The following is a 27,462-nucleotide window of genomic DNA, read 5'->3' on the forward strand; positions in this document are numbered from 1 at the left end:
AAGTGGGATATTTTTTATTTTTTTCTTTTATTTACGTAAGTAATGAAAATTTTTACTGTGTAAGATGGATAATTTTGACATTTTTGATGAAAACTCGTTCGACGCAAAATTTGCCTTTATTAATGATTATTTATTGGCTTAAACGACAAAATGTATTTCTGACTTATTTGTTCACTTTCATATGCTAATGTTGGTTTGGCATTTTTTTAGTTTTTCAGGTGATTTGAAAGATATGTGATCATAGACGATGTTTGATGACCAAATTACTTTACGGTGAAAATTGGCTTCGCCTTCATCAGTGCATGCTTTTGTGCACAAACTGTAATGTGGTAATATAGGATTTTGTGGATGTGTGAAAAATCATCTCTGCACTGCTGCTGTTGATTGATAATATTTTTTTGCTTTTGCTTTTGCTCCACCTCAACTTTTTGTGTTGTTGATGATGGAATATTTTTTCTGTTTTATTTTATTTTTTTTTGCTTTTCAACGTATCAACACAACAACGATAACGATTGAATGAGATACTGCGTTTGTTGTTGATGTTGATGAAAGCCAACATGGCTTGCTTGGTGGTGGTGATCGTGGTGGTGCTTGCACTTGAGCAGCAAATTTTCTGATTGATTTTTCCCCCTCTCATCAGCTTTCTCTCTCTCTTTCTCTCATTCTCTCGATTTCTCTTTTTCTCTGTTGGTGCTGCAAACGACACGTCACTTTTGCCATCGGTCAACTTTACAACATTTGGTTTCACACAACTTCTTCACACATCCGGTATTGGTATACTTCTCGTGTATTATCTTGTGCAATTGATTTCGCAGAAAAGATCAAAGCAAAAAAAAATTTTTCCATTGCCAAACAAGTTGCAACTGTGCTGTATAAAATTATCTCGTTTGCTTGGTTGCACATCAAGAAAAATGGTTTGTGTGTTTTCGTTCATTTTCATATTCACTGCTCTTCCAAGTGGTGTAGCAATTGCTGCTGTTGTTATTGTTTTCAATGCTGTATCAAAGTACAGTTTCGTCGAACAGAAAAATTCTCCGAACTACGTTTCAAGTCACGCCTTCGTGATGTCGATGTCGCCTCTGATTGGCTGCTTGACAAGGTGGGCGTGACTTTTTGCGATTGTCGCGCCGCCAAGCGGTCGAATTGATCGAGCGAGATTGCCACGCAGCAGTCAGCTGATCAGCTCTTTGTCTAAACGGCGGCGTGCGGTCACGTGCTTTTTGCAGCCTGTATAGCAAGCAGTAGTGACGTGACCGGCTAACCGACGGCATCTTTTCTTGCTACCAAATTGGGTCGCGAAACGTGTGCAAAACTTTTCTCCAAAATTAATTTCATGTATATTTTGATTATGTTTAAATATTACAAAAATACATGATATTATCTATATTGTATATTATAATTTCATACAAGCGCGTGACTTTATATATATATTTTTTGCATACATACATACATACATGTAGATATAGATATATATATATATAATTTCTTCTTTATGCTTCAGTTGCTGTGGTTCATTTGCAGCGCGACGTGTTCGTCGACTTGGACTGTCGCCAGTATTTTTCCTTGTTTGTTTGTTTGGTTGTTTGTTTGTTTTTGTGAAGAAAAGAAATTGTTGGAAAAGGAGATTTTTTTTTGCAAACAGAAGAAGAAAAACGCATACCTACGTACGTACATACATACATCTTGAAGTTGAATATTGAGAAAAGTGAAAATTCATTACCCGACAGTGTGTGTGTGTGTTGTGGTGAGAAGAAATTTGAAATAAACTAGAATAGAAAAGTGCAATGAAAACTTTCCAAGCTTATCTGCCGTCTGGTGGCCGTACGTACAGCTGCGTGCATTGCCGCGCCCATTTGGCAAATCACGACGAACTCATTTCCAAGGTGAGTAAATTTTATTCCATTATTTTCAATAAACTCTCCATTCATTCTTTCTTTTCATCTTTACAAATATTTAATATCGTTCTTTTCTAATCATGCTATTATGGTAATTTTCAGTCATTTCAAGGCAGTCAAGGCAAGGCGTATTTGTTCAATTCTGTGTAAGTGAATTTTAATTTATTATTATTATTATTATTCCATTTTCCATATTTGGATATTTGCTCGGTTCGCAAATAAGCTAGTATAGCCAGCGGCCAAGCACCACGCATATGCTATTATTATCATTAGTTGTTGATGTTGCTAATATTTGACACGACCTCTCTCCCCCTGTCTCTCGTGTGCTCAGCTTTCTGCGTTTGCTTCAACTAGACGACAAACAATCACCACACTGCGAAAATATATATTATTTCGGTCGATCTCTCTCTCTCTCTCTTTCTCTTTTTTCTTGGCCTCTGACTCTCTGACCCTACCGGATATGGCTTGTTTTTTTCCATCCGTATGCTTTCTTCTCTTTTGTTCGGATGTCAATGACTGAGGACGACAGTAATACAACTACTAATTAACATTGTCAAATAGTCATATTTCATCTCCTCCTATGCATATTATTCTTTTATTATTAATTTTCCATCAACAAATATGAACAAAGTTGGAATTAATTAGTTCAACAAAAAACATCACGAAAATTATCTACTATTTTGAAATTGAAAAATATGATTTGGATGTTTTACTGTTTAAATCATATGTTTGTACTTTATTTGCATTGCATTTCGTGTTGCTTTTCTTCTATCAAATGCACGGCGAATAGCAATAGTGTAATAGTAATAGTACAGCTATGGCGTTGTTCTGTTTGCATGAAAAGCAACGATAAAAAGCAAATATTGCATCAGTATATATATATTATCTATACAAAATTTGTTTTTGTTTTTTTTTAATATTTAAAAATTCTCTTTTGTTTGAATGCTGTTCAGATTTAATTTTGTTCAAATTTGTATCTCCATTGCAACAATGCAAAATAGCAAACAGATGAGATGAGCAAATTTTCTTTTTGCTAATGCTTGCAATAAATAGATTTATTTTCTTCTACGAATTGAATATGATAATTTTTCCTAATTAATAAATTTCTGTTCCAAGTTGGTAAGAAAATTGTAATTTATTCGTGTTTATTTGTTTATTTTTGGTGTTGTGAAATACCGTCAACAGATAGATATATTAGCAGTTTGTTTGTTTGTTTGTATGCTTGTTTTCTTTCAGAGCTGGCTGACGTGACGTGACGTCAAAAAATATATATACATAATTTGAAAAGGGAGAAATAATCATCAGTTATTTTTTGCGTGTTTGGTTGGTTGGTTCTTGTTTGTTCTTTTTTCGCAGATTTTACCGTATACGTAAGGAAGTAGAACACTGAGAAATATTTGACAGTTGAGGAAGAAGAGGTTTTTCTGATGTTGAATTTTCAAATTTTCAATTTCCCTTTTCCATTTTCTTAATCTTATCCAAAGCAAGATTATAACATGTTTGAAAATTTTCCACGCAACTTATATTTTTTTAGTATTAATGCAAAAAGTAGCTTTATCATGAAACAAGTGTACAACTTTCGTAGTTTGCTTCTTCTGAAATCCGCTTGTTGTTGCTGTTGGTGTTCCCTTTTGCAATGGGGCAACGTTGCTTTGTCATTTTTGCCAAAGTGGAACGGTGATAGTAGAAATTGTCGCTGGCGTTCAATTGATGGAAATTAAATTGCTTTTCTGTTCGCATGCCATTGCAATAGCACTTGGTCAACGAAAATTTTTATTATATGCGCATCCCAGCACAGCTGTACCGGTATTGTAGGGGTAACGGTCAGGAGGCTTACAGTAGGCGACTTGTTGGAAATGCAAAATATTTCATTATTAATTTTCTTTGTTTAAACATTGGATAGCATTTAAATGAATTGATTTTTTTCACTGTGTTATTGCTAATTCAAATTATTTGTCTTTTATTACTTTTCTGTTATTACCAATATGCCTAAATGAAAGCAGATGTTGAAAGCATCGTCACTTTCGAGATTTTCTTGTAAATATTTTATGAAAAGAAAAAAAAAATTTTTTTTTCTACTTGATAATAAATGGCCAACAGCAGCTTGATAATTATAACCTGATTTCCTGATGAATTGTTAATGGTAGTGAAAAGCAGTTTTTTTGTTGATATGTGTATAGCTCGATCAATGGTAATATAATGATGCATGTAAGAATCTTCCATTTTTCAATAAGTATTATTTGTATGACTTTAATCCGTAGTCACCATCGATTGATCGATTATAAGCTTACTATTTTATTTTGGTTATATTTTAAATTTTAGATTTTTTAAACCAATATTTTTATCATTCATTAGTAGATTTATTAATTTTGTGTATATAGATATTAATGATCCACTTCAGCTGCATGCATATCTGGTTAAGTTTGATCGTTTGTTTGGTTGTTGTTGTCATTGAGGTATTTAAGTGATATTTTGTAATAATTCTTCTTTTTTGTTGATAATTTACTTTGAATGCTATTCATTTGTTTTGGGGATTTATATTTCAGCTTTAACGTATGGTATTTGTTGTTACAAATCGACCAGCATTTAGCAGATTGTTTAAGCGATTAGTGAATGTCAAACGGATTGATTTCCAATAAAAATTGTGCAAATATTATTGGATTGGTGTATTATTTAAAAGAGGCATGGAAGAAGGCACAAAGCGAGGGGGAGGGAGGCAGATTGATGCACATTTATAAAGTGAAATAAGAGAACAATTCCTAATGGAACAGTTTTCTATGCTTATTATTCACGTGCTTACTGAAGTTGACGGTCGGCCATTGTTGGTCGCACTTTGCCATTATTTCACTTTAGTAATTGAAAAAAATTTAAAATTACTAGAAAGTTATCTGCTTTTCAGTGTTACATTTTTTAAAAATATTTATTTATTTGAAAATGAATGTAAGAGTTGGATATCAAATGTAATTAAATTTTGAAAATATTGCAACATATTTTGTGTGAGAAAAGGAAAAATTCACTTGATTCGTTGAACTTCTTCGAATAGTATTTTCTTTCTCTGCTCCATTTGCCAGCTTGAACTAGTTCAAATTGGGGTTTATTTTGCAGTTTCTCGCGTCGTCTGTAAATTGAAATATGTTTCATGCAGTGGTGGAACTTTAAAATTATTCTAAATAGAAAATTTTTACTATGAAAAATGTGGATAATAACGTAACTTTAACTTTATTTGAATTTTTAAAGTTTAAATATTTGTTCATCATGTTTAAATGAATGAGAATCGAACTATACCAAACTGGAATAGCAGTAGTTTTGAATGATTTCATACAATGCAATACAATATGCGTAAGTGATAATCGTAAATTTATTGATGACAACCAATGGTAAATAATAAAAAAATGAAATATGCTCATTCACTTATTATTATTATTATTATTAACCTTTAAAGATTTATTATTATTGTTGCAAATTAGCAGCAGTGGCTAACGTTGTATATAGCAAGCTAAGAAGAATTTTTCTTCTCAACCCAGGCGACAATTGTGTGTATTTGTTTGATTGATTGTTCAATATGCTTTGCCGGTTTGTCGAGTTTTGCTTTGGAAAATTTTTTCACACACACACAACTAGCACACAAATGAAAATCATTTTCGAATTTTATTTTCCGACCGGACGAACAAACTGGCCCAAACTGAGTGAAGTATAGCCACTTTGAGCTGTCGCTTTTTAAGACCGTTTTTTAATCTCAGTCATGATCAATTTTTTGTTTTTAAATTTATTTACAGTTCAAACTTACTTATTTTGTATACTGTACTGTAGTGTTCAAGTTCAGAATTTACAAAGAAACGGATGCATTTGTTATTGTTGTTTGTAAACTGTTTTCTCAGGATTAATTGTTCATATTCATTTTTTATAGAACAGTTATAACGTGGTGCTTGTCACAAAAATAATTTTGGTTTTTGATTTTCAGTGTCAACGTTGGATGCGGTCCCGCCGAAGAACGGGTTCTACTCACTGGTTTGCACGCCGTTGCCGACATCTACTGCGAATGTTGCAAAACGACTCTTGGCTGGAAATATGTAAATTAATTTTCAAATTCAATCCAGTGCAATTGTGAAGTGTTAAAATTGCAGGAGCACGCATTTGAGTCCAGTCAAAAATATAAAGAAGGCAAATACATCATTGAACTTGCTCACATGATCAAAGACAACGGTTGGGATTCGAAAAGGTGAGAGCAGTGGCCATGAGCAGCTGACCTCACGTGCTTGTTCACTTTCTGAACTGTCTGGAATAATTTGTGTGTGTGCGTGTGTGTCTGTGTGGTGTGTGTGTGTGTGTCTTGTTGGAACGTATTTTGATGGATGAAGGAAACTTAACTCTTCACCGATTGCCATTCTGTACCTCATATGCAAAAATGTCAAGTTTTGTTTATTTGGAATTTTTTAAATTTCTCTTTATTATATTGTTTTAAATTATTTTTTCGCGCCTTTCTCGCCAATTTACCCGAAATTGTGTTCAATTCAATCCTCATACCACGCACGGGTGGCTTTTATGTGGACGAGATGAACTTTTCGCTCGTTTTCATGCCGCTCTTAGGTTTTCCCATTATCTTGTTATTTACTATTTTTGCATTAAGAAAAAAAAAACAACTTTTCATTCCAACTGTGACTCTGCTATAAAATTCGAGTGTTAATGCTCCGCGCTGCCTGGATAAATTTTTTTTTCGTCTCTTGAAATTATTATATTATATCATATTATTATATACACCTACCATTTTTCTGCTTCTCTCTACGACAACTCCATCTTGTTTTTGTGCTCTGAAAAATGTATTATTATGCTTTTTTTGAAAAATTATTATACTTTTTTCTTTTGTCCGTTCATCTTTTCGCGTGACTTGCGTGCAATTCGTGATCAGCGATGCGTTTTTTTTACTTCTTTTTTGAAATCAAAATCTGAACATCTATTACTTGATTATTTATTATTTTGCTTGTTTGGAAATTTATTCGGCTACTTCTACGTCCATATCTACAAGCGTACGTACATACATGAGTATGTACGGACGGATGAGTGGTTAGTTGGTTGGTTGGTTGAATAAGCACCGACAATTGATTCCATTATATCACTTTTTGCTTCCTTTGCGTCGCGGTTTTTGCTTTATTTTCTCACCATATTTATTATTTTTTTTTTCAAGAAAAATACCGTTAAAATGATTTTGTCCTTTTGAATTTCAATCGACTCAATCAATCAAAGTATGATCAATTCAACATTGCAACATCAACTATTTTTTAAATTATTAAAGTTGACGAAAACAATTTCTTTAAATTTTTCATCAAAGAAACTTCGTTTTAATAATGGAAATGAAAATTTTTCCATGTAAAAATATTAAAATGAGGTACAAACATGTTTCCATGTAAACAATTAAACGACAGCATGATCACTACAAAAAATAAGATAATTCAAGTTACTTTGAAAACTCAACTGCTAACAACAGCATGCACAACTCTTCGCTCTACTGAGTGGTTATTGGAAACATACTATCAGTGTATCATCGATTCCGTCGTTCCATAATTGAAAAAACTCCGACATTTTGTCAAATTTATTGTGTTTATATATATATAAATTGTTTAGCCGGCTGCTTTAATGTACGAATGGCTGCGTGCGGAAATTCTGATCATCACAGCCACACTTTGGATTATTATTTCTGCATTTTGTTATGTGTTTTGTATGTTCATTAGAAAATCAAATGTAAAGACACTACTCAACGAATCAACTGCAAATTTGAACAACGAAAAAAAGCGGGTCTTATTTATTGTGACCGATCTGTGCGATGTGATCAAATACTTCGGAGCATTGTTCACAAATTTCACCAAAGCTGACCATCACGAAGTGTACATCCTTTGCCTGCAGTCGTGTAAGTGTTGAATTGATCAGCTACAAAAATAAGAACATTTCAAATAATAGCTCATGGTTTTTCAGTTTTCGTTCGCAGGCTTTTAAATGTTATAAATATAAACATAACATTCACATCCAATTAACCAAGTACCTTCGAAAAATATAATACGGTCAGCAACATGCATACGCAATACATACGCACGCACAATATAATCGTGACGTAAAGACAGTATTTCGATTTCACGGAAATTATTACATTTTAACTAACATTAACAACCGTTTGCTCGATTGAAGTTGTTACAAGCACCCCTTCTTGATCTGTTACACGTGTGCATTTGCACATTAAATTAATTGTTATAATTTAAATTAGAAATAATATTCATTTAAATTTTCAATTTTTGTATCACTGAATTCTCGATGCAACGCTCATATTAAATTTAATTATAACTACAGTACATTTCCACTACAGTAAACTATGTACGCAAGTATAAATAAGAATATTTTAAGCGCATTTAAAAATATAAAGTAAAAATTTGGAAGTTTTATTGAAAGTTTAGCTGTTTAATTTTTTTAATAATTGTATTATTTGATTTTATTATTCAGATTTAGTTTTGCTAAGATACACAGATTTTTAATTGTCAATTACTTTTATTTTTATTTTGAAAACTGATTATTTTATCTCATTTATTAGGTTCTGGGAAGAAATATTTATGGTACAAATTTTGTTTAGAAACTTTCGTCAATTTGACAACAGTTGCTGAAGCAAATGTAACATTCAGCTGGAATCAGTAAGTAATATTTATTTAATACTTCAAAGGAATGTAACATTATCTTCTCGAATATTAATGGAAACCAAGAGAGCAGTGGAGAGTTATTTGTGCAAAGCAAAAGATAATTTTAAATGTGAAACTTTTCAACTAAAAAGACATATTTGCGAGATTTTGTTATAATTCATTTCTAAATTTTATAATAAATTAAAATTTATGGCAATTTTAATACACAGAGATATCCATCACTTTATCAACATTTTTACATATACAAATTTAATATGTCACATTCATGTAAAGTTGGAAAATATTTTAAATGCTCTTTCTAAATGTTTAAAACAACAGAAAAACTGCTTTTTTAGAATGGTACTCGAATGCAGCTTCCTAAAAGTATTACGAGTTTCTTTGAAGAGTCGATTTTTTCACTAAAAGAAATTAAAAGTTTCCACTTTACTCTGAAAAGGAAAAAATTTTCAGATAAACTGTCCAATCAGAGAAAGTGAACAATTCGTGTTCAAAATCGTTTTCCATTTGAAAAACGTGCTTACAAAAAGATAACACTAAGATACGTTATTTAAAAAAATTCATTCTGAATTAAAAAAGAAAAGTCAACCTTGGATATAATTCAAGGATGGATGATGATTTTTATACACTTTCAACAGTGTAGGTAGGATGTCAGCTGTGTGAAATAAGGAGGAAAAATATTTCAAAACAATGAAATCATTCAAAATACTTTACATGTTTATAAAAATAGAATGAAAAGTATCACATTGGATCAGGAGGTACAAAGGATGAAATAACTGTCTGAGCTTCCTCCAATATTCGTTTCGCACGATCGCTCAGTGCAACATCTTCCTCATCGCCCAGTGCGGCCAAATCTTTAACTTGATCGCAGAGTTCTTTGCATGCATTGTTCAGCCGTGCAGCACTGTCGTTAACCATCATTAATGATTCATCTACAAGCTTCGACATTTTCAAAATTGCATCTGGATCTTCGTTATTATGGCGAAGTTGTTGTAACTGCGCCTGATAACTATGAAATTCTTGCAAATACAGGCGCTGATCTTTAATCAGTCGACTTACAACGTTTGTTTGGATAAATAAGCGTCGTCGATTCGCCATTTCAATGAACTACTGTGAAAAACGCAATTCTATAAAAACGCAATTCTATCACAACAACTTTTCAGATATGAAGTGAATTACAGTATTTTGAATGTAAAATTCAAGTTCAGCTTACTATATATTTCTTTAAATGTAATTGTAGTATTGCTTTGTAGACTATAATAATCAAAATACTACCGAGTTTTATTAAAAATTAATTAATAAGATGATTTTATCATTTTTTAAAAAATATATTTAGTTTTTATTTATTGTTAACTGATTTTTATGAATTGTGAGTGCCAGTTTTAAATTGTATCGTATTTTTATAAGATCTGATTTACTGAAACAATTATTATGTGAAACATTTATAAATAAAAAATTTTTTTATCGTTCAGTGTATTTTGTGTAAAAGTTATTTCATTGTTTTAGATACTTTTTTGAACCGTTATACGGTGAGACACACGTCGCGATTTTAACAGAAATGTGCTTGATACACATTCTGCAGCGTAACATTGACATGGTGAATATTTTTTCTTAGATGAAAGTAGATTTCCGTTGTAATTTGGATGTTAACTTTTTTTTATTTAGGTTTTTACTTATGACACTGATGGAGCGGACGAGAATTTTCTACAGCCGGCAATTTATGATTCCCTTACAGTGCTGGTAAAGAAAAGTATGTTACCCGAAAGTAAGTTAGTCAATGGAAGTGAATTGTTTTGCGGTTTTTTTCGACTAAATTTGTTTTGAATCTGATTATAATTTTAAAAAAATATAATTCATTTTACCTGTAATTTTTGATAATGAATATTTATTTATATTTTTATAAGTATTTATAGATGTGGCGATTTATTCATTGGCAAATTCTATCGGTATTCGCTCAATTTTGGGTCTGTATGATATGCCTTTTGCTAGTTTTTTTGGATATGATTTGATCTCTGAGCCGATGGATATTCTGATTTTGCAGAAGTTATATTTATTACTTTCAACAGAACATCCAGTCAAATCTTTTTGTCAAATGATGTTCAATACTTGCTTTTTATATAACAGTATTACAAAAATGAATATGGAAACTGCTTCTAAGACAATTAGCTTTTTCAGTTGATCTTTCTCAGTTTCAACATTTTATTATGCTGTGAAATTAATTTTATTTAAATCATAAATGTATCAGCTTTCAGCTTTTGCATGTAATAAATACCGAAATTTGTTGATAACATAATAAATCAATGAACCTTGACAATCTATGTAAAATGATTGTTAATAGTAAATGAACAAATACAGTTGTGGATTTGAATAAGTTTTTCTTCGAATTTAAATTTTATAAAAATTCATGCAGCACGATTAACCACGATAGCTTCCCATGAACAATATTGTTTGCGTTTGCATGTCGGCAATTAAGAACATAAATGGATGGTCAGCAATAAATACGGCTGGAGGTGCAACATGTTGCGCACTTCTCAGCATTGCTACGACTGCTGTGGCTGCAGAAGCTTCGCTTCCTTCTTCATTTACCTGAATAAAAAAAAGAAAAAGCAAAATTACAAATAACCTGCCCGTGTAGTGAGTGTTGTGCACGATGGGTACGATTACTTCGATTTGTGCTTTGTGAAAAGCATCCGAAACGATGACACTACGGTCGCCAGTCATCATGGAAAAATCGGCCATACTGTGGTCGAACATGCTTGTTAAGCCGAGTTGGAGTAAAATTTTTTTCAACGGCAATGTTTCTTCAAGTTTGAACTTTGGAAACGTGATCTGAATGATTTGGAAAAAAAGATGTAAAGTATTCATTTCCAATTCACCCAAATTCAACTTACTGAAACTTTTTTACTGATCATCTCTTCCATATAGTCCAGCAATTGTTCTCCACTCAACTGGCTGGCTAATTTTTCCAAACCGAACTTCTCTTTTGGTAGCAGAACGCACATTGCTAATTTGGAGTTTTCGTATGGTAATTGCAAAATTTGAAACTGCTCGTATTCGGCATGCCTGAACGTATCGTTGACATGCATCATGTCCACCAGCTTGTTTGTATTTTGGTCGACGGAAAAATATTGCTTGGAAGTGGATTCTCGGGCAAATCTCGTCTGCCAGTTGCCTTTGAAATAAATCGCGTTCACCAACACCAGACACGTCATTTCGTCCAGCACATCCAGAGGGATTAAATTTTGTATCTTATCGTTCGTCTCGTTCGCCACCCAACGGTTGATCTTCTCAGCAGCGGCGGCGCCGTTGCTGAAATCCATTAGATCCACGTCAGCTTTGAATGTTTGCCGTATTCGAGCCAAATATGCCGGCAACAGCTTCAAACTTTTACGAGCGAAAAGCCGGTTGGCTAAATGAAGCTGCATCGTGAGCTGCTGCTGCTGCTGCTGCTGCTGGTGGTGGTCAGGATCGCCTTGCAATGATTGGAAAATCCCCTCCAGGCTGGTCTGCAGTTGGTCGTCGGAAACACTGAACAGGCGATCCTTCAACTGCTGCTTCGTCGTACCGGAAGAGCCGAAATAAGTCATCGCCAACGTTAAAACAATCGAACAGGGCGAGAAGAAGACGTTGGATTGGTTGTTAAACGACTGACGGTACAACTCCATCGCAAAATTAGCCATGCTAATGTCGAAATTGACGGACGACATGATCGACAAAAAATTGAATGGCGGAAAATTTTGCTACACAACACGCTTTTGCGCTTCTTCGTTCACCAAACGACCCCACTGACTTGTTACCAAAAACCGACAATAATTATTCCGCCAACAGGGAAAAAGCAACTCTGTTTACAATAGATCATCTATACAGTTTCGTCAAGCAGGTTTCTGTGGGCGTGAACTAGCTCTGAAATGCGACAAACGGGTTCTTCTCAACAAATTCTCAAAACTGACGAAGTAAACAAACAAACAATCTGAATCGACATTTTGCAATTTAAATTTTCCATCCATTTAAGAATTTCAAAAAACCTTCTTTGAACAATACAACCGGCAGTGTTTGTTTGCTTGCTTGTTCAACATGAACAATGAATGAATAAATGAATGGAATATCTGTTTTCCGTAACCGTAGCGAACAAAAAGAAAATCAATGATGATGATGACAAATATGATAATTTTGCAAAAAGAAACATGAGAAGAAAACAATGCAAATTTACAATTATAAATGAAAAATGCTAAAATTGTGAAATATTTATTCAAAAATTTTTTCCTTTCCAATGTAAATTTTAACGTTCAAGTGAATTTAAATCAACGTTGACATATTCAAGACGAAATTGAATTCCAGAATCTCATGACAGAAAAATAATTAAACGGTGAAATAATTCCTTTTAGCCTTTTACAACAGCAATAGCAATATTCAACTGATTGTTTGCTGCTGCAGATGAACAAATAATAAATAAACAAATTCATCATCAGTGTTTGATTAATAAATTTGAACGATCAGTTTAAATATTTAAACAAATCATAACCAAACACTATTTACAGTTTAGTAAAAGTGAAAAAAACCAACAACCAACAATAACTTTGGTTATATTTATTGTTTGAACAAAAAATTACCCATCTGAAAGTTGCTACTTCATAAACAATTCTCTTGAATTATCAATTTCAAAACAATAAATGGCTTTTTCTCACATCAATATGATTTCAATAAAATTCCGTTTTTTAATAAATTTCATAAAACTATTTGTAAAAAAACAACAATATTTCTTACTGTATTGTAAAATAGTACATTGATCATCAGACACTAATTCATTAGGTTACACTAAAAATTACATTGAGCATTTCAGTAATTAAATCAGAAACCATTCTGAAAAAATATATTTTGTAATAGTGTTCAGTATTATTTATGACATACATAATTTCCTGTAAAAGTAAAAATAGACTTACCAAAAGTAAGGATAATAAAGTTCATTCGCATATCTGTTTTTTTCAAGTTTACATATGTAAAATAATGTATAACACTTAATTCACTATTACACTGATTCATTTAATCTGACGTAAAGTCTGATTCAGAAAATGCTAGAGCAGTTGAAGGAGAAATTAAATAAATGACGTCAGAAAAGATGCTCTCTTATTCACTCTTGGCTAATTCAATAATTTTGCACAATGAACGTGACAATACTGTTTACGTTTATGATGAACTGAATAAGCTCCTGCATACCGGTCTTTATTTGAGATAAACATATTTTCATCATTCAATATTATTATTTTCCAAAATCTCTGAACTGCATACGTCACTTATTAGAGTCTTACATGTGTAAATGAAAAATGTGAATTTGATTCATCATCGATTAAATTACTTTATTCTAGAAAAAACTAAAAGCTTAGTCACTGCACTTACATTATATAATAAGTAGCATTTTATTAGTAATCAAACAGACAAACAAGTAGCCTGCTCAGTAAGGAGACATGATCCGTTGAAAAGATCACGTCGTGAAATTACCAGAAGAATAACTGACCTCGAGACTTTCCTAACCTTCCTAATGATGCACGGCGACTGCACTGATCACTCTGAGGACACGGAAACGACCACCAGCAACCGTTGGTCAGAGTACTCAGAAACGCAACCTCAACTATTCCACCGTCGTGCCGTGTTCCATGTGACCACCAAATGGGAACTTGCTCCTAATTTATCTATATGATATTACGTCTGCCTGCGCCAGAGACACTGAAAGGAAAGCCTCAGAAAGAAAAAACGAGAATGGAAATCATTTTCTTACGATAAAACTACTGACTAGAGACTTCGAGTGTTGGCTCCATTTTAATTCAGAAAACAAATCCGACAACGACTTCCAGGATTAGCACCCATAGATCAAACCAAACGGTCACGAATTCATGTGGACAACTATTCAATCAATTTTTTCCATTACGCAAGGCCTGATGAGAATTTGATTTGAAACGATTGAGACTGTTGCTCAAAGCGAAGATTGGAAGCATATGATAGCACACAATACAAACTGTTGTGAGGTAGGACATCGCTGACGCATCAGGCCTACTGAACAGGTGAAAAAAGTTACGGTGAAGGAGACCAGCGGAATTTAGTACCACCTTCTACTACCAGAAGCATCTCCCTATAATTAAGCTCAGTAAAGAGCAACTGCAGCTATGGTAATAGGATTACTCTTATTAATACGTTACGCTCACTCTCCTTAAAGTGTGCTCTGACATTCAGTCAGTAGCTTACGGCTGTTCGTCCATGTTGAAAACATAGTACTGCTGGAGCTACAAATTGAATATGACATCCCAGTTCATGTTCTGGTCCAAAACCACAAAAAGAGAACTGTTTGGCAGCCAAAGTGTACGATTCCCTAAGGTACCTAGTGTCGTTCACCGTTACAGCTAAAATGCTGTTTCTGTCATTATGGACTTTGCACCAAAGTTTGCATTTTGCTGACGTGGGATCCACCACTATCTTCTGAGGTTGCAAATTAATGGAACTGGATGGTGGAATTGAAAAAATTATTCGAAATGAAGATCAGTGGATCTTGGTTCTGTACCCAATAGGTGAGATGAAAAAGTTTGGAACTCTATGACGGCTTAAAAGTTGCAAAGATAAAAATTCAAAATATTAAGCAAATTTTTAATAAAGCATTAAAATATTATCTTTTTTGTTTTATAAATTTCTAAAAAAAATTTGACACCTGTGGCAGCAACTAAGCATGCGCCACTCTCAGAGTGGAATCCAACGACAGAAATGTAATGGTGAACTTGATGATCACAAGATCTCAGATGACATCCATACAAAATCTTGACTGGAATTGGAATTGTTATGCGCCAGATTGGGAGATTACCCCGCCTATCCACAAAACCTTGTTGAAAGGCAAGATGGTGGTTCTTCGTTGCATTAGAAAGGGGGGGGGGTGGCTCCAGACGTCGAAAACCCTTTGTAGCAAATTGAATGGAAGAGATAAAAGAAAGTATCATATCATGGATACTGCTCCACAAAACAGAATCCAGCGTATATGCTCAGTGAAAAGTGCTCTCGGAAAAATTAATGTAAACAAAATCATGATAAAAGGGGCACACTGCTTGGCAAAATCTCGACAGTCTGGCCAAATGCTAATCTCAGCTACAGTGATATAAAAAGATGACATCAGTGAAATGACGTTCACTCCCGCCCCTGTTAATCTGTCGTGAGATATCACGAGTACCGAGTGCAACAATACGGTATGCTAATAAAACAAGTGGCATCAACTACATTATAAGAAGATGGCACTACAAATAACGCTTGACAACACTGCTGTGGGAAGGATAGAAACAACAGTGTATCATCATAATACTCAATATCCAGGGAAAAATGAGTAGCACGCAAGAACAACTAAAGATAGGTGACATTGTATTAATTCATGAAACCGGTACCACGTTGGCTAAGTGGAAGAATCTTTGAAATTCATCTGAGAGAATACGGCATAGCTCGTTCAGTGGAGTTGAAAACAACCCAGAAATGCTAATGAGACGAGCTTGGTGACTTAGATTGCTAGAGCCAGTCAGTGATGAATAATAGACCTTATTCATAACGGAGAGGGCAGATGTATTGGCAAATCTTTTCTTAACACCTAATCAAAAGATCTTTAATTCCCCTTCGTACAAACAGCTACGAAAACAACCATGACCCGTTGTAATTTGAAACGATTATTTTTGTGGAACAATGAACAGTAGAACTGATAATCGGTCAAAAGGTCAGCCTTGCCAGTTGTCGGTGTAACAAAGTTGTCAGCAGTTGTAACGCCAGTTATCAGAAAACGGTGGTCAGCTTTACGAATAATATCAGCACAATATAATTACAATACGGTAACTATGTGACCTGAAAAATCCGACACCACATGCATGCTGTGACACCTGACAATAATGATGGTGGCTGATTGGCTATCTGAGTCTAACACACAGAGCTCAGAATGGTCTAACTGCTACAGATACTCTTCCCTGTGTCTAAATCAGTCGTTTGTTTGAGAAACAAAGAACTTGCGAGAACTTGAGAAATAAACTTGCATATCCCATCTGGTTGTAATTGTGCTTGACTTGAATACAGTTCATCAAATTATGCAGTCCACTTAAATACAGAAAGATTTTCAAGTTCATTAAAAATATTCTTCTGTAGACAGTCGTCTCCATATAAAACTTGTTTAGTGTTTATATGTTTTCATGTATAATTTTTTGTTATTGATTTCACAAATAAACTAGTTTATCTATTTTATTTTAATCAGTGTGTATAAATGCTAATTAGAGTTGAATGAAATTAGATTACCATGTAATTCATCCGCTTTTCTAGTATTAAATTCCAAATTAAGTTAATTTCAGTATAGACCTGTTTTAAATTTCATTATTAGTAAGTTTTGTAAAATATTCATGACGCACATGTTTTCCTAGTGTTATTCTAAGTTTTATGCTTGTGACCGCCATTACATGACTTCAGTGCTTACACTTTCTTGCTATTGTTTTAACAGTGCATATTACATGCCCATTTTGAAGTCGCTATTCCACGTAGTTTCAAAAGCACATTTTAGTAAACAAATGTATTTCATTTCTTGCGATTGCAGAATATTAGGATTAGATTAGATTAGATTTGAAGTTTGAAGAAAATTCATTGTTTCCTCGATGTTATTTTCACTTTTTTTAAATACTATTTTCCTTTTTTCAAAATTTCATTATTTCTATTTTTCATTTTTTACTATTTTTCAAAATAATAATTTTCACTTGAACCGTTGCATACATTCAAAATTAGCTTTATCAGTTTCAGATTGTCGAAGTTTTGATTCCATTTGCATGTCGTAAAACACGATTCCATCATTTATTCTCTTTATTATTTTTGCACAATAATTACTTTGGGAGCGTCCTACATAACATGCGTCTTTTACTTTTAATAATATTATGAAAGTAAAATTTAAAAAAGTACTATTTATATTGCTCTTGAAAATCATAAAGACGGTATTTACTGTTCTTTTTCTTTATTTCACTTGCTGTATTAAGTTATCAAAAATGAGTCGACGGAGAGTGGTTGCGGAAGATGGAAAATGGTATATACCTCCAAGTCAACGGTCTGATGGAACATGGCGTCCAGCTGTTCAAGTGAAGCCAGGCTACATTCCATCTGAAGAACTTCCAAAGTGGTGACATTATTCTCATATTGTCATATAAAATTTAATAAATACGTTAATAATTTTAAGATTTAAGCTAAACATAAGATAATATTTTTTAAGATACGTTTGTAAAGGTCGAAGAGAAGCAGACGAACGATCACGATATCCAGTTGGTTTACCAGATGAACTGAAATCCACAAATTCGAAACCTATGAATACACAACGGCAGTCGTTATCCAGTATCATGGAGAAGATTGAAAAGCAAAAGTTTAATAGCGGGGTATCTGAAATGCCATTACCTCCGTCTCCCAAGACAGAGGATTTAGATGCCATGAAGAAGAAGTTAAAAAATTTGAGAAAAAAACTGAGAGATGTTCATGCGCTGGAACGAAAGATTCAATCTGGCGAATTAACTAAAATTGAGAAGACTCAGAAGCAGAAACTAGAAATGCGGTCTACTTTTGAAGATCAGATAAAACAGTTGGAAAGAGATATTGGCGGGTTATCGATAAAACAGTCACTGTAAACAACTCTTACAGTATTTGTATGATGTTATCGTTGTTTTTAGAACTTTCTTTTTGTTTGTTGTTCTAGTAAAAGTTTTGTAAAGATGTAAAGTAAAATTTATAATATGAAAAAATTTTTGAATAATATGACTGAAAATTTTTGCTTTTTTCGATCGTAGTGATTGGCAATTTCGAAATGAGATTTTGTGCGCGCTTAAAGATAAAGATTTAAAATAATAATAATAATAATTATTATTATTAAAAGCATGAGTTTTTAATAAAACATTAAAATTATACTTTTTGTTTTATAAATTATATTTGCATTTATAAAAAACATTTAAAATTAATGCTTGCAATACATTTTACTGTAACAATTATTTGGGATGCCGAGCAACTTGATGTCGCTTAAAAAATGTTATTTAAACAAACATCTTAAGGATTAATGTAAACCTAAAACATTTACTTGCATGCATTCTGATGAATAATTCTTTATCTGTGTTTGATTATTTGAAGTTTCGTGTATTTTTATCTTAACATCTAAAAGAAGTGAACCTTTCACTTTTATAATATTAATGTTTTAATTTTTTATTTAACCTTTGAAACGATATTTACTTTTAGTTTCTTTGATGTTATAAATTTATGCTTATTATTATTCACTGATTGGCTTTGAATATTACTTACATCTTATGTGGGTACTTTTATTTATTTTGTAGGACGAAAGTGCATTTCATTGTTACAGCCATTGTATTTCTATTGAACTACAGTTTTTAAGTTTACTGTATTTGAGTTTTCATTTTATTTGTAGTTTATAGGGAATTGTTTAATACTTTTTGAAATGTTTTTAATGATTAGTTGTGCCGAAAATTTTATACTTTGAATTACAGAAGTGCAGGTGCAGTTGGTAACTTGCTTATTATTTGATTTTTGATTGTTTGTGTTAATGAGTTCTGTGCTGTTGATGGTCTGTTTTGTCATTTATTGTGTTAATTTTTGAATGTACATATGATTTTTTTTGTGTAGAAAAAAATTTATATAGAGGAATTTAAAATATGGATATCCTGTATTCACGCAAAAGACTCGTGGGAAGAACAAGAGTCGAAAAGAGCGCCGAAGGAACTCCAACATTAGAGGAAACTAAGATGATGATGGATATTTATGATGAAATTATGAAAGATTACAAGCAACCAGTGTCGAAAGTTAAAGTAATTTTTGAATTTTTTTTCTTTGAGTACTTTATGTTAGAACTGTAGTTTATTTCATCTTGACAGTTTTATTTCAAGGATCTATTAATTTCGAATATTAATTACATAGCCGCAACCTTAGCGATGATTGCGGATTTAAAATTTTAAGTTTGTCCGAACTGCCGGTTTTTTACTTTGAACTTGTTTTCGCTTTTATTCAAATCTAAAGAATTGTTTAAAATAGAAATTTAATTCTTCAATAACTGAAGACGGAGCATTTATTTTAAAAAGAAAATTATTTATTATTAATGATTTTAATAATCAGATGAATTTGATTGTTTTAGTGGAGCAAAAGTGAAAACTTATTTTCAATACTAATTTGTCATTGACATTAAAAGTTATTTTGAAGCAGCATGATTTGTTTCCAATTGTGCAATTTAATTGTTTTTATCTTTCAGGTTAATGATTCTTATTTGTCAAATTATGAAGCCTTGGTACAAGATTTGTGGAGAGATTCTCAGAGAATGCCGTACCCAAATGAAGATCGAGTTAGCGTTGTGGATGTTGACACTGTATCATGCTTTAATGAAGTTTGTTGGGATTGGAGGTTGGAAATTTATTTTTTATTGATTATGGCAATAATGTTTTAGAAATCGGAAAATCCCTCCAATTCGTACAATTTGTTCGTAATGAAAATTGACGAAAAAACTAATAGTCACACTAAAAACTGGATGATGATACCGAAGAATTTTCTAGTGAGTTGTTGGGAATTTTAAAATATTTTTTAAAAAATGAATATTTTCAAGGGAAGACCTTGTTATGATCTTCGAACTTTGCGAGATGATCAGCAAGAAAATAATGATCATCGATTTCTTCCTGACTTTGCTTTCTACAAGCTCGTATTAAAAGCGTCTGAAGTGTTCTACAACCAAAGTGTGTATTCTTTTATTTAGTTGTGAATTTTGGGTGTTGCAAGTGTGAACGGTAAATTTTCGTCTTTCTGCTCTTTTCTAGATATCACTGACCAGTGGTCGGGAGAGTTGATTCTACCTAATGACAGATTATTCACAATCATTCATCATTTATTTCCACACAAACTCAGTGCCAACAATTTGAAAGAACTGTACGTTTGAAGAACAAACAATACATAAAATATAGAACATTAAATAATTTATGTTAATAATTTAGTTTTATTCACATTTTTTGTATGTTGAATGAAAAAAAGGGAAACAACAAGCTTCAGCATCTGAATGACAGAGAGTCGATTTTTGTCAAAGCATTTTGTCCGATATGCTTTCAATTTTGTTGTACAACCCACGGCGAAAGTAAGTTGCAGCTTTTACAGTTGATATGAACAATTTATTATTATTTTTTGAATTCAAGGCTTGGTCGATCCTATGTATGTGCATAATTATAATCCAAAGTTGAATAAAAAATCAAAAGTCAAAGATCCTTGTGGCAAGTTTTGTTATTTGAAATCGCTCGACAAAAATACAGTGAGTTTATTTGATAACCGTTTGAATTTTTTTCAACAGTAGAGTCACCCTTTTTTTAATTGTGGAAAATTTTTTGAAATAGTGAAATAATATTTTTTTAATCAGTATTTTTTATTGTTTCAGGTTCGGGTATTGCGGCATAATTCTTCAAAATCAAAAGCGTCAAAAGTAAAACTAGGTGAGGAGATTGCAGTTTTTGAATTTTTATTTTTTTTAATTTATTGTTTAAAAGTTGAAGAAATAGTTTTGAATAAATATATCTGAAGAAGTGATGTGATTATTAATTCGTTATTTGTTTTTTTTTTCAATGTATTTTGTTTTATATTACAAGTTAGTTTATTTAGTTGTAGTGTGCAATTTGCATTATTAATGTAAAAATTGAATTGATTTGAAATTAATTGTAAATAGAATAATTATTGTAGTTTATTAGAATTGATTTGCATGAATTTTTTGTTCTTTTATCCAGAATGGACTGCTGAAAAAGAAGAAATGCTGCGTGCATTGGAATCTTTGTTTGGTTCGAATAGTTGTATTATTGCCGAATGTTTGAATACACCGTACTGTTCAGAAGTAAATAAATGTGTATATTTGTGAAATAAAGAAGGTGAAATTGAAATTATTCATTTCTATATCTACATTGCATTAGGTATATGCGCGCATTGTCAAATCGGAAAGTGTTGCTAGTACATCGTGGAAAATTGAAGAAGAAAAGTGGAAAATGCCGGAAATTCCGTTAATAATTTGTGTTAATTGATTTAATTTTTTGAACAATGAATGAAATTGTTCGGTTTGTAGGCAAAAGATGGTCAAAAGTGAAGCGTACAGCACCAGGTCGTGCGTGAATAATAAAGTGTTGCTGTATTCGTCGGGTTCCAGTGATACGGATTCGGATTGGGATTCGGACGGCGAAGGTATGGAAGCTTACAAGCCGTGCTATTGTCGCGGCCGTTGTCGTGACAACGCCAACTGTTCCTGCAACGAGAGGGAGTACTGTGAAAAATACTGTCGATGCAGTGACAATTGTTCGAAAAAATACCTCGGCTGCAATTGCAAAGGGGTCTGCCATCGGAAAGTCTGCCTCTGCATGAAGAACAACCGCGAATGCGACCCGACGTTGTGCAAAAATTGCGGCGGCAATCAGTTGCTCATATGTAAAAATGACTTCATGCAAAACGGTATCCGGCGGCGGCTTTACGTTTGCGAATCCAACGTCCATGGGCTTGGTCTTTTCACTACGGAGGACATTGCTGCCGGCGATTTCATCTGCGAATATCGTGGAGAAATTTTGACCAAAGCCGAAGCCCAACGTCGAGGCAAGATTTACGACAGCCGAGGCATGTCGTTCTTGTTCATGCTCAACACAGGTGATGAATGCAACGATAATTCATACATTTATTTCCCTTTTATTGTCACTCTCTTCTTCTATTCATGCCTCTTATTAGTATTGGCATTTTTGTTCATTCATTTGCAACTCTTGCTTTTAGATTTTGACTTGGATGCGACCAGATTTGGAAGTGTTGCACGCTTTATTAATCACAGCAAAATACCCAACTGTGTGCCCCAAGTGAAAATGGTTCTTGGTTCACATCGCATTGCTTTTTACGCTACAAGAAATATAGAAGCTAACGAAGAATTATTTTTCAATTATGGGTATGTGTAGCATTTGTGATTTGCTCTTTTTTTCTTTTAACGAACGAATTTTCTTTTTCAGGGTTCTACCTGAATGTGTCAAATTGTTACTTGAGCGTTTATCTTGATTCTCTTCTCTTCCTTCTTTCCTTCCTTCTTTTCTTTTTCATATTCAAATTCAACAGAATTCAACAAAATTTTTCATTGTAAAACAGAAAAAATTGAAATACATACACATTTTAAACGATAAATTGTATAATGGTATGCTGTTTTTGCCTTTGCTTTTACAGTTTTAACATTTCTAGTGTAAAGTTGACAATATACGTTATTCTTAACTTTAAATTATTGTACATTCATCAACGTAATCAAAAGAGATGTACAATTTTGTGCTTAATAACAATTCTTTACGATTATTTATGCAAAAAATACATTGGATTGTACGCGTGTGTTGAAATAAAGCCAAAACTTGTTTTTTTTTGCCTAATAGCTAGCAGTTTCATAGTTTTCATTTAGTCGAAGATGCGTGGTGTACGTTTCAAATTGATCTTGCTTGCTGTTACTTTAAAAAATATATATCCGTCATATTCTTTAGCTGACAGGCATATGAAAAGCAGAAAAAAGCGATGACTTTATTTATTTAACGAGAAATATGCGTTTATTTATCAAGTTATAATTAATCTCGCTCTTAAATAATTATTTCGTCAAATGAAATGTCTTTTCTACTGAAATTGATTGAACTGCAATGCTTTATTTTTGTGGCAGTTTCACTTCTATTGAAATGTATTGTTTATTCATTGTGCACTGAAACATTAAAATTTTTTTACAATTTAATAACTTTAATTTACCTAGATTTTTTCATTTACAGAACAGTTTGAATTCTGTGTAAATTATTTGAAGCTTGAAGTTAGCAACTTGCGCATTTTAAAATTTGTTCAATTAAAATAGATTAAAGTTATTAATGGTAGAAATTCGATTAGTTCATTTCAATTTTAATCTTTTTATACTTGTCTTTCTGATGAATTTTTGTTTATATCCCAAGCTGAAATTTTATTTAAAAAAATGTAGAAAAGAAAAGCATTCAGTTGCAGTGTTGTGTGCTTGTTTTACTATCAAATGCTGATTTTATGAAAGTTGTGTAGTGATGCTACGAAGAAAAAGTGACAGTTTTTTATGGATAATTTTTAAATTCTATTAATAGGAAATAACCTTTTATATTACGCTTGGGAATAAATTCTCTATTTCAAGCATGGCACTGATGTCAGCACTGTGACACTGAGTTGCAAAGTTGTTGAGCGACTTAAGTGCAATCAGGCAACCACTGTGAAGTACTGTGCATTTTTTGATGTGCTTTAAATCGTCAGAATCAATAGGAAAGCATCCATACTTTTCTCTCACTTGGTAAGGTGGCCTCTGGAATGCAGTGATTTTTTTAAAAATAACTTTATTATTAAATTTACAAAATTCCCTTTTGTCAATATTGTTTTTAAACAGAGATGCAAAACTAGCGCTTACCTCTTTTTTTGTACAGTTAGAACGTTTGAATTCAAATTCGGTTGACATGTAAGTATTGTAAAGAACGGTTCCTTTTATTTTTCTGACAACATAGTAACGGTTGCTTGAATGGCATTCGTTAAACCAATCCTGCACCATCATTTTGAAATTACACATAAACTCCTCTGCGCTTTTAATTGCTTCACATATATTAAATGTGATGTTGAAAATTAGTGAAATTAATAAAAATCTCTTCATAATCGTAATTTAAAGAAAAACTGCTGGACAGAAATAAACTTCCATCTTAACTGAGCAAGTTTTAATAGCGCACAAATTGCAATTCTTGATTAGGCACGAATAATTTCAGGTGTTTTAGTTAAATACGTAAAAGAACTGTTTCAATAGGCAAATATTTTCCAAAACACCTCATTTGGTAAAATTAGGTGTAATTCATGTAATTATGAAATTTTATATTTTACAACGTAGGTTCTTTTGGCATTTCAACAAATTTCCACTGCTGCATTATATGCTTTATTAGTGAATACTGATGTACTACAATATAAATCAGTGGAATAATATTTAATTTTTGTTTATAATTAAACAATTTCTATAATTTCTCATTTAATAGCTGGTAATAATAAGTGTTCATTATAAGCATGCGTGATTATGAAAGTTGTTTTCAAGATGATTGAAAGAAGTGCATACGCGTTTGTTCTTCAATTTCATAAGCAATTGTAGAATCAGCTTTGTAGCATTGCAGTTCTGGTACATTCAGTGTTTCAAGTGGAAATGCGAAACCATAATGAAGAACCGTACACAGCAGAGTATAAGATGGATTATTTAAGAAAAGTTCATGGCACCCATTACTTCGTCTTACCAAAACGAGTGAGAACTAAAATTTCAACTGTTTTACTATGTAATCTGTGGATAAAAATAGCTAGTTTTGCATTAAAAAAATTTTTAATGAAATTATTGATACACCTTTTAAGTATTTACTTTAAATTCAAAAATAACACTGCACTGTTGCAGCATGCGGATAATTGACGGCATTTTTTAAAATTCAAAAATCAACTTGAAATGTTCAGTAAATATTCAATGAACAGTCAAAAGGCATTGAAGCGATAAACTGTCAATGTTCACTTCCAAAGTGAACATAAATAAACAGAACGCTTTCTAGATATAAATAGAGAACATTTTAAAAAACAAAAAATAATTACAAATCTTATCTGCTAGATATGTATAAGTTGAGATTACTATTTTATTTGCTTAGCATGAGGGGAAAATTCTTTACTTTTTCTTTTGTGCAATTCGAAAATTGCAACTCCACTTCATTTGAAATCAATCCATTCGAATGCCGAGCAACAGATAGAAATCTGGTAAAAATTAAATAATATGTTCCAATGATGCGCCGGTTTACCCAATCTTGAATTAGCATTGCAAAGCGATATTGCAGAGGATATGTAGAATTTTCTATTGCAAAAGAAATAGCAGATAAAGTAAAGCACAAGATAATAATATTCATTATGCTCTCTGAAGGCTTATTTATTTAATTTACCTAATTCATCTACAATGGCTATTAAATAGCTTTCTTATAGAATGCTAAAATTTTTCAACAAACATTTGATGAAGGAAATGGGATTGTTTTCTCATAATAGCAATTATAATTCTGAAACTTATGGTTATTTACTGTTACAAGGCAGCAACATTTAAAATTGTTTGAACTGAGGTAACTTTTATAAATTAATGTATGCTTTAGCTTAATTTACTGAATTTGCAGTAGATAACTAACTAGGTTTATGTAATTCCATTTAATTATTTAAATTTAATTAATTGCATGCAATTTTTTCAGAATTTGATAACTTTTCTGATTTCATCTGGCATCAAAAGGACTTCCATTTGCAAAATATGAATCGCATTTTTTTACTACAGATTTGCAAATTGCAAATTGCTTTGCTTTGTGTTGCTTTGCAAATTTATTGCAGAAATGGGCTGCAAAGCAAGCCACATACTTGTTTCACAAGATCCTTGCTATTCTTGAGACCAGTGGTTCTCCATCTTTTCTGGGCTGTGACCCACTTTCGAAAACGGTAATTTTTCGCGACCCACCTGCTTGCAATGCATATTTTAAAATGCAAGAGGGGTTAAATGAAAAATATTACTTTAATACTTTAAATTTTTTAATGAATACGTCTAATTATAATTTATAAGATTATTTGTCAAATGCATAATGAGCTGTATGTGAACAGTGGGCTTGTTTTCTGTTTTGACTAATGACTACTTTGACATTCACATTATTGCGTGTTAGTTTTAGTCACAAAAATGTTGGATAATTTTAGCTTATTTCTAAATTTGCGTTTAATTCTATTTATTGATGAAAATCCAATTTCGCACAAGTAGGAAGTAGTAAAAGGAAGCAGCAATTTTAATGCTGCGGTAGAAAGAGTTGGATATTTGTTTTGAACTGATAGACAAAAGTGTGTTAATGTTTTACGATCAAAACTGACTTTAAACGAAAAATCTACAGACAAATTGATTAATTCTCCATCTGCTTTTGTGGATATGCCGGTACGGACAACAACTGCATGCTGTTTAAAGCCGGACAGAAATAGTGATTCCAGGTCATCAGTAACTGAATCATAGCTTAGTTGTTCACCCAACAATTTTCGATGAGTAGCACTCTTTTAACAAAAATAAAAACTACTCCCATACTTTAATATTTCACGCGACCCACCCAATAACTGCTCACGACCCAGTGGTGGGTCCTGACTCACACTTTGAGAACTACTGCTCTAGACCGCTATATTTAAAATTATGCCTAATTAGCTGTGTATAAAGTCGATTACAGCAAGAGTATAGTATTTTATAAAGCGTTGTACATGTTTCTCGATTACCAACTTGAATTGACCATGATTCTTCTCAACTTCGAAATTCAGTAGCTAGTTGATTAGGTTGTAATCAGAACTCGATAGTGGGAGTCTTCTATTTGCATGACTGCTGAAAGTTCTATCCGTCTTGAGTTCTATACGTGAATTATGATCATTCAACTTGTTTACCACTTGGGCACCTTCATCTTGAAAGTGTGTTGTTCCACAACTCAGAGAAAGTTATTTACAGGTTACACAGGTTTTGAAACTGAATCAGAAGATATTCAAAGTATTCTGCTAATGCTCACTAATTGAACGGTGCAGCTTGGCAGCTGTATTTTTTGACTCAGCACATAGTATGAATGCAACTGCCCGTACTAGCAATGTGGGAATACGGGATAGTAGGGATAGAAGATGACGGATAGGATGTGAAAAAGTAATATGGTAAGCTAATGTATATGATTGCGATGTTTTGTGCTATTGTATGGTGTTTTGGGTTTGGTACTACTCGGTCCCGCTTTTCTCTTATTGGTCTTTGCCCACGCTATTTTATTGGACCGTCAAATCTTTGTCGTATTGGTTTTCATTTTATTGGG

At 32.6% G+C, this 27,462-nt stretch overlaps 10 protein-coding genes across 10 annotated transcripts; 7 read left to right on the forward strand and 3 right to left on the reverse strand.

Moving 5' to 3' along the window:
- Positions 1-1,787: 1,787 nt before the first annotated feature.
- On the forward strand, positions 1,788-6,383 carry Tsp_01573 (protein yippee; the record flags this gene model as incomplete). The annotated part of the gene is made up of 4 exons (XM_003377329.1): positions 1,788-1,883; positions 1,998-2,041; positions 5,857-5,965; positions 6,020-6,383. Coding segments are annotated over 4 exons (348 nt in total), but the record flags the coding sequence as incomplete, so codon positions are not given.
- A 1,143-nt stretch (positions 6,384-7,526) lies between these two features.
- On the forward strand, positions 7,527-7,921 carry Tsp_01572 (conserved hypothetical protein). The gene is made up of 2 exons (XM_003377330.1): positions 7,527-7,797; positions 7,863-7,921. Exons 1-2 carry the CDS (start codon positions 7,527-7,529, stop codon positions 7,919-7,921), a joined length of 330 nt encoding a protein of 109 aa, XP_003377378.1.
- A 1,571-nt stretch (positions 7,922-9,492) lies between these two features.
- On the forward strand, positions 9,493-10,854 carry Tsp_01571 (conserved hypothetical protein). Its single transcript, XM_003377331.1, has 6 exons — positions 9,493-9,555; positions 9,810-9,847; positions 10,076-10,166; positions 10,235-10,334; positions 10,483-10,612; positions 10,815-10,854. The coding sequence occupies exons 1-6, from the start codon at positions 9,493-9,495 to the stop codon at positions 10,852-10,854; spliced, it is 462 nt and encodes a 153-aa protein (XP_003377379.1).
- A 130-nt stretch (positions 10,855-10,984) lies between these two features.
- Tsp_01570 (serine protease inhibitor family protein) lies at positions 10,985-12,276 on the reverse strand. The gene is made up of 4 exons (XM_003377332.1): positions 12,097-12,276; positions 11,461-11,946; positions 11,186-11,398; positions 10,985-11,155 (listed from the first exon to the last, which is right to left on the reverse strand). Exons 1-4 carry the CDS (start codon positions 12,274-12,276, stop codon positions 10,985-10,987), a joined length of 1,050 nt encoding a protein of 349 aa, XP_003377380.1.
- Positions 12,277-13,670: 1,394 nt separating this feature from the next.
- On the forward strand, positions 13,671-14,264 carry Tsp_01569 (hypothetical protein). The gene is made up of 2 exons (XM_003377333.1): positions 13,671-13,785; positions 14,002-14,264. Exons 1-2 carry the CDS (start codon positions 13,671-13,673, stop codon positions 14,262-14,264), a joined length of 378 nt encoding a protein of 125 aa, XP_003377381.1.
- A 530-nt stretch (positions 14,265-14,794) lies between these two features.
- Positions 14,795-15,546, reverse strand: Tsp_01568 (hypothetical protein). Its single transcript, XM_003377334.1, has 2 exons — positions 15,264-15,546; positions 14,795-14,961 (listed from the first exon to the last, which is right to left on the reverse strand). Exons 1-2 carry the CDS (start codon positions 15,544-15,546, stop codon positions 14,795-14,797), a joined length of 450 nt encoding a protein of 149 aa, XP_003377382.1.
- A 2,052-nt stretch (positions 15,547-17,598) lies between these two features.
- Positions 17,599-19,126, forward strand: Tsp_01567 (mago binding family protein). Its single transcript, XM_003377335.1, has 3 exons — positions 17,599-17,726; positions 17,820-18,200; positions 19,090-19,126. The coding sequence occupies exons 1-3, from the start codon at positions 17,599-17,601 to the stop codon at positions 19,124-19,126; spliced, it is 546 nt and encodes a 181-aa protein (XP_003377383.1).
- Positions 19,127-19,254: 128 nt separating this feature from the next.
- Tsp_01566 (putative SET domain protein) lies at positions 19,255-22,639 on the forward strand. Its single transcript, XM_003377336.1, has 13 exons — positions 19,255-19,407; positions 19,845-19,976; positions 20,037-20,141; positions 20,193-20,319; positions 20,401-20,509; positions 20,575-20,711; positions 20,770-20,882; positions 21,006-21,060; positions 21,349-21,452; positions 21,529-21,614; positions 21,678-22,246; positions 22,367-22,532; positions 22,594-22,639. Exons 1-13 carry the CDS (start codon positions 19,255-19,257, stop codon positions 22,637-22,639), a joined length of 1,902 nt encoding a protein of 633 aa, XP_003377384.1.
- A 1,081-nt stretch (positions 22,640-23,720) lies between these two features.
- Tsp_01565 (hypothetical protein) lies at positions 23,721-24,164 on the reverse strand. Its single transcript, XM_003377337.1, has 2 exons — positions 24,024-24,164; positions 23,721-23,921 (listed from the first exon to the last, which is right to left on the reverse strand). The coding sequence occupies exons 1-2, from the start codon at positions 24,162-24,164 to the stop codon at positions 23,721-23,723; spliced, it is 342 nt and encodes a 113-aa protein (XP_003377385.1).
- A 627-nt stretch (positions 24,165-24,791) lies between these two features.
- On the forward strand, positions 24,792-26,642 carry Tsp_01564 (conserved hypothetical protein). Its single transcript, XM_003377338.1, has 3 exons — positions 24,792-24,887; positions 25,985-26,142; positions 26,471-26,642. Exons 1-3 carry the CDS (start codon positions 24,792-24,794, stop codon positions 26,640-26,642), a joined length of 426 nt encoding a protein of 141 aa, XP_003377386.1.
- Positions 26,643-27,462: the final 820 nt, after the last annotated feature.

Source organism: Trichinella spiralis (genome assembly GCF_000181795.1).
Source record: "Trichinella spiralis strain ISS 195 chromosome Unknown Scfld4, whole genome shotgun sequence".
NCBI lineage: Eukaryota > Metazoa > Nematoda > Enoplea > Trichinellida > Trichinellidae > Trichinella > Trichinella spiralis.